This window comes from Sceloporus undulatus, chromosome 1 (assembly GCF_019175285.1).
Source record: "Sceloporus undulatus isolate JIND9_A2432 ecotype Alabama chromosome 1, SceUnd_v1.1, whole genome shotgun sequence".
NCBI classification, from domain to species: domain Eukaryota; kingdom Metazoa; phylum Chordata; class Lepidosauria; order Squamata; family Phrynosomatidae; genus Sceloporus; species Sceloporus undulatus.
This window is the reverse complement of record NC_056522.1, coordinates 318,838,112-318,850,258: the sequence shown is the minus strand read 5'-3', so window position 1 is coordinate 318,850,258 and position 12,147 is coordinate 318,838,112. Positions and strand designations below refer to the sequence as shown.

The following is a 12,147-nucleotide window of genomic DNA, read 5'->3' as shown; positions in this document are numbered from 1 at the left end:
AGAATTGTAAAGAAGCAACATTAAATAGTGCAACATAAATTAGCCACAATGATTTGGGGGTACTCAAGATGCCAGCAGGGAAGAGCAAGGGGTTGTGCCAGTTCCAAAAAAAGAGGTGATATCTGGATATCTGGATCTGAGAGTAGGCTGGTTGAGTAGGCAATGAGATTTCCTCCTTGAAATATGGTAACCAATAAGGGCACTCTATCAGAGGAATTTCTATCAAAGCCAGCAAAAAATGCATTGGAAGCATAAATGCTTGTACAGCTACCACCACTCCTGACAGGCTCCAAGGAGCAAACTGCTGTCAAGGATTGAACTTAGAATCATAGAGTTAGAAGAGACCACAAGGGCCATTCAGTCCAACCCCCTGCCATGCAGGAAATCACAGTATCCCTGACAGATGACCATCCAGCCTCTGTTTAAAGGTTTCCAAAGAAGGAGACTCCACCATACTCCAAGAGAATGGGTTCCACTGTCAAACAGTCCTTACTGTCAGGAAGTTCCTCTTAATGTTGAGGTGGAATCTCTTTTCCTGTCACTTGCACCCTTGTTCCATGTTCTAGTCTCTGGAGCAGCAGAAAACTAGCTTGCTCCATCCTCAATGTAACATTCCTTCAAATACTTAAACAGGGCTATCATATCACCTATTAACTGTTTCTTCTCCAGGCTAAACATACCCAGCTCACTAAGCGTTTCCTCATAAGGCATGGTTTTCAGACCCTTCACCATTTTGGTGGCCTTCCTCTAGACATGCTCCAACTTGTCAACATCCTTTTTAAACTGTGGTGTCCAGAACTGGACACAGTATTTCAGGTGATCTTATCCAAGATCTAATTTCTAATTTTTGAACCACAAATTGAACAACATGCAATACTGAGGGTGAACAAACTGAATTTAACAAAATAAGCTTTGAACTCAGCACATAAAAGGCAAGTCTAAATTGAGTAAATATGAGAAGATGCTCATATACTCATAACAAATTAACTTTTCCCTATAGGGTTATTATTATTATTTTGTTCAGAAAAACATTTTACTCAGTAAAAAAAATGAGTGATGGCTAGTGACTCAAGGACACAAGCCACTCTTTGTTGCACCCCCTGAAATTCCATCTTGCACCCCAGGTTGGGAATCCCTGGCTTAGAGGATGGAGTCAAAGGGAGAGAGGGAGCAGGTTCATTATGGATTCACCCTGGAACAAGTGGCGCAAGCTTGTATCTGAACCTTATGAAATTCCTCTGCTTCCACCAGTTAGTGAAGTCACACCCCTGAATAACGAAGAACTAAAAAGTTGTGTTTACCATTCAGTGCTTGTTATTCCAAGACGGAACCAATTATAAGCAACACATAATAATGTTAATTCCAAGCTCTGAATAAATCACAGTTAGACTCACAGCTGTGCCGAGAGCAGGCTCATTGTTTGCTGGTGTTGGACACAATCTTTGCATGCAAGGTTCCAGGTTCAGACCCTAGCATCTTTAAACTGGGCTAGGAAATATTCTTGACTGAAACCAGGATAGCCATTATGCTGATCAGCACAAATAATACAGATGGACCAATGGTCCAAATCAGTATAAGACAGCATCCAGTGTCCTCCTCTGAGGCTACTGCATCTACAGAAAGGAGAACTGAGCAGACAAGAAGTGAAAGCAAAAGAGTTCTGAATGATGGGAAGTACAAACTACCCCTTGATGATCTAATCTGAGTAGCTACAACTTTTACCATCCATTGTTAAATTGGGTGATGCACAGCATTAATACTTATTTCATGGACATCCAGCACATATGAATGGTTTATTGCTTATTAAATCATTAACAAGGTAGACTTTCTAGCTATGCCTCCCTGTGTTCTCCTTTATTAGAGATGTGCATAGGTTTTTTATGTGTAATTAACCTGGACAAGAAACTTCTGTTCTTTACGGCTGTGAAGGGAAGATGTTCATATACTCATAAATTAACTTTTCCCTATAGGATTATTGTTACTATTACTGCATGGCTACAATTACATGTAATAGCTCCTCCTCTTCTTCCCAGAAGAAAACATATGTTTTGCATCTGAGTTAGTTACATCTAATAGATATTTCTCTAGTAAAATACATACCATGATAGCTAGTAGATTGTAGCATCATAGACTTTTACAGGTTAGCTGGCCACCATGATGTGAAATCAAAATCACTGCTATTGTCATAGTTAAAGTTACTGCACACTTTGCATACATATTTCCAAGAAGAAAAATTGGCCAAAAACTATATTTGCTTGATACTTTTAAGAGGTTACCAAATGTTATACCTTTGAGTATAATTTTACTTCCACTTTGTTGTGTGGACAAAATGAGATTAAAATGAATTAAGCAGCTATTATAGCAAAGTAAATTAATCAAATAATTCTTACAATTAATATTGATCTTAAGATTGGCTGTGGTATTTGTTGCTTTAGCTCTCAGGATTTTTTTCAACATTGAAATACTCCCCCCCCCAGCAATTCCTGAAGCCAACTGCAACATTGTATCCCCACTCTCAAGGGGGTTCCTTTTTCATTCTGACACATATTGGAACAAAAAGGTATCCTTGTTTTTCTTTTTCCTTACTATTATAGTGCATTGTGCTGCAGAAAAATGGCACTTATTATAACACAATTAAGTCTAAGGGGAAAAATTAAATAGAAAGGAGAACACTTGTCTTTCAAACCACTGGACCATCTCAACATACCATGCAGTGGTGTTACTAGGAGGGTGCAGCCCACACTGGGTGATCCTCCAGAAGAGGCATGACATCCAGTCAGGCTCTCATTGCACTGGGGGGGGGGGGGGGTGATATGTGGTAAGTGTGTCCTTCCAGGATTTGCCAGGATGGTTGCCTCCTCCTGAGGAGGGAGTTACAGTGGTAGTGAAGCCTAGAAGGATGCTCTTGTCCTTCTCCTTTGCTGTGGAAGGGCATGCTTCAGCCTTCTCTATCTCCACTCCTTCCTTCCTGAGGGGGAGGCTGCCACTATGGCAAAGGAGAAGGTAAAGCATGCCCTTTTGGCCACCAGAGCTCCCCTCACCAGGTGATACCTTTGAAAGATCCCTTGTGCTGGGGCAAGAAATGGCTACAACCAACCCCCTAAGGAATGGAATGACTAGACGTGGATGAGACAACAACCAGCCTATCCTGGCAAAGCCCATGGAACCATATTGCAAGAACTCATGACTTTTAGACTAGTCTAGAAAGACCCAAAGCTAACATCAGGAAGACAGTCTGGTAAAATATATTTAGTATTATTATCTCCTGTTTGGAGAGTGGGATCTGAGGCTGAGAGACACTGGATAAGTTTACATGTAAGAGAGAAACATAATCAAGGGTTACATAAGGGAGGAGGAACATTCCCATTCCTAAGTACTTGGATACACTTCCTCTGCTCCTTCTCCTTCATTACCAGGAGGAAGAACAAATAAGAACTTAGTTCCACTTAAGCAGTTTTCTGGTTTGTTGTTATGTTTAGATCAGGAATTGAGGCTTAAGATGAACACCAATCAGTTACCAAACAAACCACCTTCAAAGCTTGCACTTTTTTGTGTGGTTTAATGAGCAAACTAGAGTTTATGTTCAACAGGACTTTCTGTTTGGAACATAATGCCAAACTGAGAATCCATTAAATCAACATGGAACCATAGTTTATTCTTCCTACAAGTCACATGACAGACAAAGCAGTATATGTGTCATTTCTACTCGCTGATGCAACCCTAACTTATGGTTTACTGTTACATGCAAATGTGCCCAGTGACTGAGGCCACCCATGAGTTCACAGGAAGTGTGAAATTTAAACTAAGTGCCTTTTAAACTTATATTTTGTTTCATCTGTTTTATATTTTATTTTTGCTTGGTATTTTTAAAATCTTACACTAGCAGCATGATTTTTAGTTAAATAATTACTTTGTGACTATTGATTAGCAATAATTTATTTTCTAGAAAGCATTCAATGTATATAAACATCTGTAGAAAGCCATGTAACAATTCAAAACGTTACTGTGTCCATAAAATGGCACTAAAATTGCCTTGTTTAATATTATCACTGAGGCATATTCAATACTTCCAGACAAGGAATCATAATGAAGTATGAAAATACTCACAAACATCTTCTTGGTGGAGGTTGTGCATACATATGATTCTTACAGTAAGCAAACAGCATGGTGCTTCTATACTCTGCAAGACAAGGCAAAACAGATCACCTTTTCAAGTACGGAACATACTTCAAGTACAATGTCCAGGATAACCGCCGGTAAAGCATTCCTCTTTACTATCCCTATACACGGTCAGATTGTCAATGGTTCAATTGATGTAATTTCTCCAGATACTAAGTGGTGTCTTTTGCCATGTTTAATTTGTATGCCACCACCTCTACAATAGCTAGCACATCCACCTAAAAGATGGATTTTAGGAACTGTTCCAGGCCCCCAGTCATCTTAATCTGGTCTTGCTCTTGTGTATCATACACAGTTTTGGCTATTTTTGCATGTAATAAAAGCCATGTACAGTATAGTAGGATTTTCACATAGTGCAGAATGAGCTAAATGTCTAAGAGTGCAAGCTGTCATCCTGAATGAGGCAAAAGGGGAGGGGGGGACATGAAGAAGATGCTTTATAATTTGGAGAAGAGCAAATATGAGATCAACTGTGGCTAAAAAGAAGTACACTGGGAAGGTTTCCTATTCTGAAATAGGAAGTTTGGTTTTCTGAAAACCTATTTGAAAATTTTCTGAAAAACTATTTAATATATTTTTAATGAGAAGTCAAAGGCTTTCATGGCTGGCATCCATAGTTTTTTGTGGGTTTTTCGGGCTATGCGGCCATGTTCTAGAAGATTTTCTTCCTGACGTTTCACCAGCATCTATGGCTGGCATCTTCAGTGGCTAGCATTCTCTGAAGATGCCAGCCACAGATGCTGGTGAAACGCCAGGAAGAAACTCTTCAAGAACATGGCCACATAGCCTGAAAAACCCACAAAAAACTATATTTTTTAATCTTTTCAAATTATTGTTAGCATTTATTGTTTTAAATTATTTATTGTTTTAATGAGCCCTGGTGGTGCAGCGGTTAAATGCCTGTACTGCAGCCACTTACTGACAAACCACAAGACTCAGTCTGGCATCCTTCCCTAGCTCACTAAAATTAGTACTCAGCTTGTTGGGGCAATTAGCTTACATATTGGAAACCACTTAGGGAGTGCTTAAGTGCACAGATAAGCAGTATAGAAATGTACTTTGCTATTTTCAAATATACTGCAGGATATGTGTGTATGTGTGTGTTGTGTACATTAAGTCATTCCCAACTTATGGCAACGCTAAAATGCTTTTCTGGCAAGGTTTGTTCGGGGGGGGGGGGTTGCCTTTGCCTCCTTCTGAGGCTAAGAGAGTGTGACCTGCCCAAGGTTGCCCAGTGAGTTTCCTTAGCCAAGTGGGGATTCAAATCTTGATCTCCCAATATCCTAGTGCATTGCTCAGACCAGTACACCATAAATAAATAAAATAAAAACAAGTTAGTGGTGAAGTTGGAACTGACCACAACATCAATTACCATGACATATGAATATTGCAAAAATAATGTGTCTGTTAAGAACATGGCAATTATCTTGTTGCTGCAGTCCTACTGAAACAGGAAGCACAGACATATGCTCTAGAATTAAAGTCCCAATATTACATCTAAACTAAGTGGGCCACAGGCCTTCCAAAACAATTTACACAGAAGTAAAATCTATCAAGCTGAGGGAGCAATTTAATAGTTGTAATTCCCGTTCAGCGCAATGAGGTTTATGTCTAAATAGACATACAATTGCTAAATGTGCCCTCATTCGTGAGACTGGGCTTGCACACACACACATGACTTGTAAGCTTTTAGAAACTAAAGGAGTCCCTGTAGAGATCCTCCTTCTCTTGTACCCCAGTTCTCCTGGTCACATAGAAGCAAGCTTGATGAGAATCTTCACCTTTCAGGACTCACTCTGCACAAAATCCACACTTTTTCCCCCTTTTGCACAAAAAATAGCATTGTTGTAGTTTGCAACCTGGCTGCACCTCTTTGACCAACTGAAGTCTCTGAACACTTTTCAATGGCAGCCTCATGTAAAACATGCCACATTAATACAACCAGGATATAATTAAGGCATTTGTTACTGTGACCACATCTGATGTCTTAAGGAATGGGTGCAACTGGCACACAAGTCTTAAATGTGCAAATGTATTCCTAGCTATCACTGAAATCTGAATCTCAATGCTCAGGGTCAAACCCAGGTGCACAGTCAAGCTATGAACTTGCATCTCCAAGTGAGTATAATTCCATCCAGCACCCTGATCTGGCTTTTGACTGATCAGGAGCACTGTTGCCTTGTCTGGATTAAGAACTTTATCACACGCACTTTTGTTAGTGTTCTGGGAACGGGCAGGGGACGTCTGTGGCTAATGGAAAATTGATTTTACTACACACCACACTGTCCTCAAGCCGGCCCCATTCCATTGCCCGATGCCAGGCTGTTCCCATTAAGTGCTGAGGCGCATCCTTTAGCTCCAACAGAAGCTTTCCAGACAAGCAAAAGGATGCACCTCAGCACTGAATGGGAATGGTCTGGCACCAGGTGATGGAATGGGGCTGGCTTGTGGACAGTGCAGTGTGCAATAAAATCTGTTTTCCATTGGCTGTGCGCATCGCCTGCCCATGCCCAGAATGCTAACAAAAGTGCATGCGATGAGGTACCTAGTTGGTTTGTTCGCCCTCATCCAGACAGGCACTGCTTTAGGACTGAAACAGCTTCCTTGAATTGTGGTGGAAAGGAGAACTAGGGCTGAGTGCTATTTGCATACTTATGGCATCAAACTCCCAAACTCCAGACAACCTCTCTCAGTAATTTCATGTATCTGTTAAACAGCATGAGGGATAGAACTGAACCCTGAGGGACTCTACAGCCAAGGTGTTAAATAGGAGTCCTCCAACACCACCTTCTGGGTTTTCCCCTCCAGAAGGGAACAAAGACACTGTAAATGCAATCCCAGCAAGGTGGCCCAGAAGAATACCATAGTCAATAGTATCAAAAACCACTGAGATTTCCCGCAGAACCAACATTCTCCCTGTTATTTCCCAGCATAGATCATCCACTGAGTCAAGCAAAGCCCCATAACCAGGCCTGAAACCAGATTGAAATTACATTACATTTCACTTATTATGGCAAATAGCATACAGACTAAAATGGATCTAGATAATCCATTGGACATAAATGTTCAGTAAATTTCACCTTTCAGTTTGTTTCAGCTGTTAAATAAGGGTTTACAGCTTACAGCCAATATGCCCAAACATCTGTTTCTTGACGTATTCAACTACCTTGCCCCATCTCTTCTCTGTTTTCTTCCTCGTGAACATACCTTACAGCCAGCATCATGCTGAACAGCATGCTGGTGCATCCATGGTGTTTCTAGGGTTCCCAGTGACTTTGTTTTGCTGTTTACAACCTGTCAAAAAAAGAGGGAGGAGACCCTGAAAAATACTGGGAAAAGTTGTTAACTTTGTTATCACATTTTAAATATTAACTCAATTTTCTGTAATCCTGCCCTTCAGGAGTATTTACAGATGACAGCTTCTCCACCAGCATATCCAAAAAGTGTTTGATGAAAAATAAGCAGCAAAACTAGCATGCCCAGATCTCAGGGCATGGCCCTTCTTCGGGCCTCAGGGTTAGGAGGTGACATCTCAGGATGCGAGGGCTGGCCTGAAAAGATATTTTCTTAAACTGTATGCTCTGGTATCTTTGACTGCTACCTGCTCTCCTTCCTTTCCCCTCTTTCAATGTTTCTCAGGGGCAAGGAATAGTCAGCACATAGAAATACTGAGCTACTGCCTCATCCAAGTGTCTCTTAATATGATACTACAAGATTTCTGTTTTGTGGTCTTTCCTATCTTATTGTTAATTTCCCCAGTTCTGTTGTCACTTTCTCACCAACTCTACATGGTTGAAGCCACTGTACAATTTCTCTTCTTGGTCTGAGACATACATGGGTGCCACCATTGTTAGCAAAAAAAAAAAAAAAAGTGAGTGTGAATCTTTTTCTTCTTTAGCTCTGGTTCGGTCATTGATTCCTTTCTCTTTTAATTCTTGATTTCACTCTTCTCTATTCCCACCTGCGACTTCTGAATGAAAATATTCTCCTTTTGTCCTTTCCTTTTTTTCCTTCTTGCTCCCTGCAGCTCTTTCCATTAGTCATCTTCCTCATTCTCAAGTCCCTCTCTTTTTCTTGACCTTTTCCTCTCCCCTCCTCATCCAATTTCTGGCTAAATGCTTTCATCTTCCTCCCCTCTTCTTATTGGTTTCCATATCTCCCTGTTGCACTCTGTTCTCCCTCCTTTCCTAATTCCTCCATATTCTTTCACCTTCCTTCCACTTAATTCTGCTGGCTACATTTGCCTCTTTTATCATCCCTCTCATTCTCATCAGCCCACCCCCCCAAAAAATCTTTGAAACTGTGATTGTGATATGTCAATATTTTAAAGCTGTTAAGACCCATTAAGCTCAGTAGAACTTGTTTCTGAATAGATATACATAGATATGATTGCCCTCTCTTGCTCTGTAGGTCTGTCATAATCTATCATTATCATGATAATAATCATCCCCCAAATTTTTGATAATTACTAGTAGACTTATTATGGTTATTCTCACAGTTACTTTGAGGATGACAGACCCTTCCACAGCCTGACATAAATCAAAAAGGGAAATATGGCTAGTGAAGCCACAGGAGCAAATTACTGAAATCAGTGTTTGAGCAACTTTTTTCTTTTTCTTTCTATCTTTCTTTCTTTTGGATAAGATTCCTTGGTTGTCAAAAGCATTGCTTTGTGAAAGGGTTCAGAACAGAGCTTAGAAAACAGTGATGTCAGCAGGGGGTGTCCTCAGGTCTCTGGTTTTGGCCTGCGATCTCAGGACCTACAGTGCTTCTAACTTGGCAACTGTAAGTCAGACAAATATCTCAATACATTTATCAACAAATGAATTGGGGATTGTAAGATTCTTCAGGACTCCATGAATATGGAGAGAGCCAGTCAAAAGCAAGGGATGGTGAAGTAACTGAAATATTTATCAGTAACATTTCTGCCTCAAAGGCAATATTCAAACAGGAAAACCATCTCATAGGAAAAGAAACACCCACATTGAAAGCTGAAACACAGCCATCCTTAAACATACCTAAAACAAACAAAATCAATATTAATTTAAAATTGAAATCTTATTAAAAACAGAATAGGGGCCAGTCTGGAGTTTCTATGCAGGGAATTCCACAGTATGGTTCCCACCAAAGAAAAACTTTCCACAAGCCTAACTATCTTGATAACAGGCTATACTTTAGCACTCATTAAATTATTACAACAACTTTTGTATTTAACAAATGCTTAAACTGAGACGTAGTCTCAGTGGTTCTAAACATATGGAGAGGGAAAGAGCGAAAAGGATGAGAAAAAGATCTGTAAATAAAATTTGGATTAGAACTGATCCAGAATTTAGTATGTCAAACTACAAGGAAACCATAGAATAGAGTGCCAAAGATAGTTATGTGATGGATTTTCCTCCATGTCTGAGGTATCTATTTCTTTGCTACAGAGCCTTGCTTGATACCACTGCAGCTCCCCATCCCCTACAGCTTGATTTTTCTGCTTGCTGTTACCAAACTTACTGTTCTATCTACATACTTAGAGCAGAGGTTTCAGCTGATGTGAGGAAGCCCATGCAGCCTATCATACTCAATGACCGGCTATGCCACCTTTTGTATCCCTTTGAATCACAGCCTCTCTCTCAAGCTATGCCTCTTTATAAGGGATATTGCATGGGTATTCTGCCACCACTCACTGGCATTTTGGAAATTTCCCTTGTCCTCACTTCTCAGTCCACAGGTCTTCAGTATTTGGAAAAGAGCTGGGAGTATTAAAGAAAGGTCATCCTTTCCAAAGAGGGCTTTGTTGTTTGTTTAAAGCCAGGTGTGACATGGTTGAAGCTTCAGTTTCACAGGTCTCTCCTAATAGCAGGCCAATTTCTCACATGTTCATCTCCTCTAGATAAACAAAGAAAATAGCAGGCATGCTGATAAATGCAACCCATTCAGGATCTAAAAAGCCACCATTACATTTTGTGTTCCTTACCTTAGGCAAAGTAGCAGGTGATCCCATTGTAAAATGGCACCAGATTCCAGCTTCATGCTCATAAGAATACTTTTAATTTAGCAGTAGCTCTAGTTCTGAAAGATATTTACACACTTTGAGATGGTAAAAGCTGTTCAACAGGTGTTATAAACACATTGAGTCAGAGCCCCACCTCTTTTGAGATTTCAGGAGCAGAAAGAATCCCCACCTACTTATCTTGCACCCTGACATGTCTGTTGCAAGGATAAAGGCAAGTGTGTTGCAAGAAAGTGTTTTCATAATCCTCCATATGATGACCATTGAGCAGGAATGGCATAGATTCCACAGCAGAGATTGATGGATAAGTTTAAGTGCGTCCACTAAAAGTAATACCTTAGCATTCACTTGTGTCTTATTATCATAAATGCAAATTGTAGTTAGAAATTGATTTAAGTGTCAACTTTCACAATTTCAGCATACTGTATAATTTTATATATGACACACAAATGTTCCACGTGATGTGCAAACATTAGCTAGGAAGTCATTTGTTAAAACAAAGAGAAGAAAAGATGCTTAGGAAATGGATAATTGAGACTGAATGGATAATTCACTCATTTCTCACCCTCAGTTTTCCTGCTTCAGTGTCTTTCCAAATGTTTTTTGTCCTGCTTACTTATCTACTCATGCTTGCTTCTATGGCTGTTCAGTTGATTCAGTAACATCCAAAATTACCAGGTGAATGGGGCTAATTTGGACCACTTTGGTCCAGCTCTGGATTGGATTAGATTGGTCCAATCTGGTATTAGAGTGGAGCAACACATTCCAACCACTTTGATAGTCTGACATTAAAACTAAAGAGAAAAAAGCCAGATGTTGTGCTTCCAACATGGCTATACAAGTATAAGAAAAGGCTGAGATACTGACATGCAGAACAGGAAAAGACATGATACACTGACTCTTCTGTTGTGCAGTCCAAGGAAGAATCTCACGAACACGCTCCAGTCACAGTGCTTCTAGGGAGGGATTATGTCAATTCATTGAAATTATATCATTATTATCACCTCTGGCATCTGTTTATTTATTTGATAGACTAAACTAAAAATAACAGCAAAAGAACTGCACTGAAGATGGTTGGTTGTTCACTGTCATCTGAGCTGAGCTTACTGAATCTTTCTTTTTAAATTCCTCTGACATGTTGACTAGTGTTTAAATGTTTATTTTCCCAACCTCCCCCCTCAATTGCTCCTAGCTGTTTTTGTTAGATGGAAGACCTGCAGTCTGAATCACCACAGAAAAGGAAGAAGATTGTCTAGGACCACTTTGAAGTGGATCTCAGGAAAGCTGTAGGCAGTAAAATCAGGAGTAAATTGCCAAGTTATTTCAGCAATGACAGCCTATTCCCAAACCTTAACAAGCAGTAGTGGGTGGTCTTGCTCAGGTGTGTGTGTGTGCCTTCAAGTCACCTGTCAGTTTATGGCAAACCCATGAATTTCATAAGGTTTCCTTAGGCAAGAAGTAATCAGAGGTGGTTTTGCCAGTTCCTTCCTCTGAAACGTTTACCACAGCACCTGGACTCCCATCCAAGTGTTAACCAAAATTCTTCTTAGGTTCCAAGATTAAACAGGATATGGTGCCTTTAGCGTATCTAGAACAGAGACATTAACATTCAGTGTAGCAGGGCAAAACATGTAGGGCAGGAACAGATGGTGTTGAGTCTTCTGTCAGAAATGAGTCTCAGTCTGTCTTCATTCTGCAGAAAAAGGGTGCAGGAGCTATGGGGCCGTGAGAGGAAAGTTTCTAGTGCCAGCCCAGATCATCCAAGTCCTTAAGGGGGATCTCTTCAGTTTGACAGCTGGTAAAACATCTTCTTGTCACTAATGCTGTAGGAACATCAATTAAATTCAATTCAATATTTTTTGGAATTATATGGAGAAGAAAGTTATTATTTACAGTCTTGAACAAGAAAATTGTATCTGTTAAAATCACATTTTATTTTTTTCCAGTGCTTTCGCATATTATATGAA

The 12,147-nt window shown here is 40.0% G+C and overlaps 1 protein-coding gene across 1 annotated transcript in view; it reads right to left on the bottom strand.

The window, feature by feature from the left end:
* The window catches only part of LOC121926779 (cytosolic phospholipase A2 epsilon-like), a 50,729-nt gene extending 40,558 nt beyond the window's left edge, over positions 1-10,171 (bottom strand). Inside the window, exons 1-3 of the mRNA XM_042460054.1 lie at positions 10,145-10,171; positions 7,387-7,473; positions 4,108-4,180 (exon numbers count right to left, since the gene is read on the bottom strand). Coding sequence (XP_042315988.1) covers positions 4,108-4,180; positions 7,387-7,473; positions 10,145-10,171 — 187 coding nt within the window. The remainder of the gene's footprint in view (positions 1-4,107; positions 4,181-7,386; positions 7,474-10,144) is intronic.
* Positions 10,172-12,147: the final 1,976 nt, after the last annotated feature.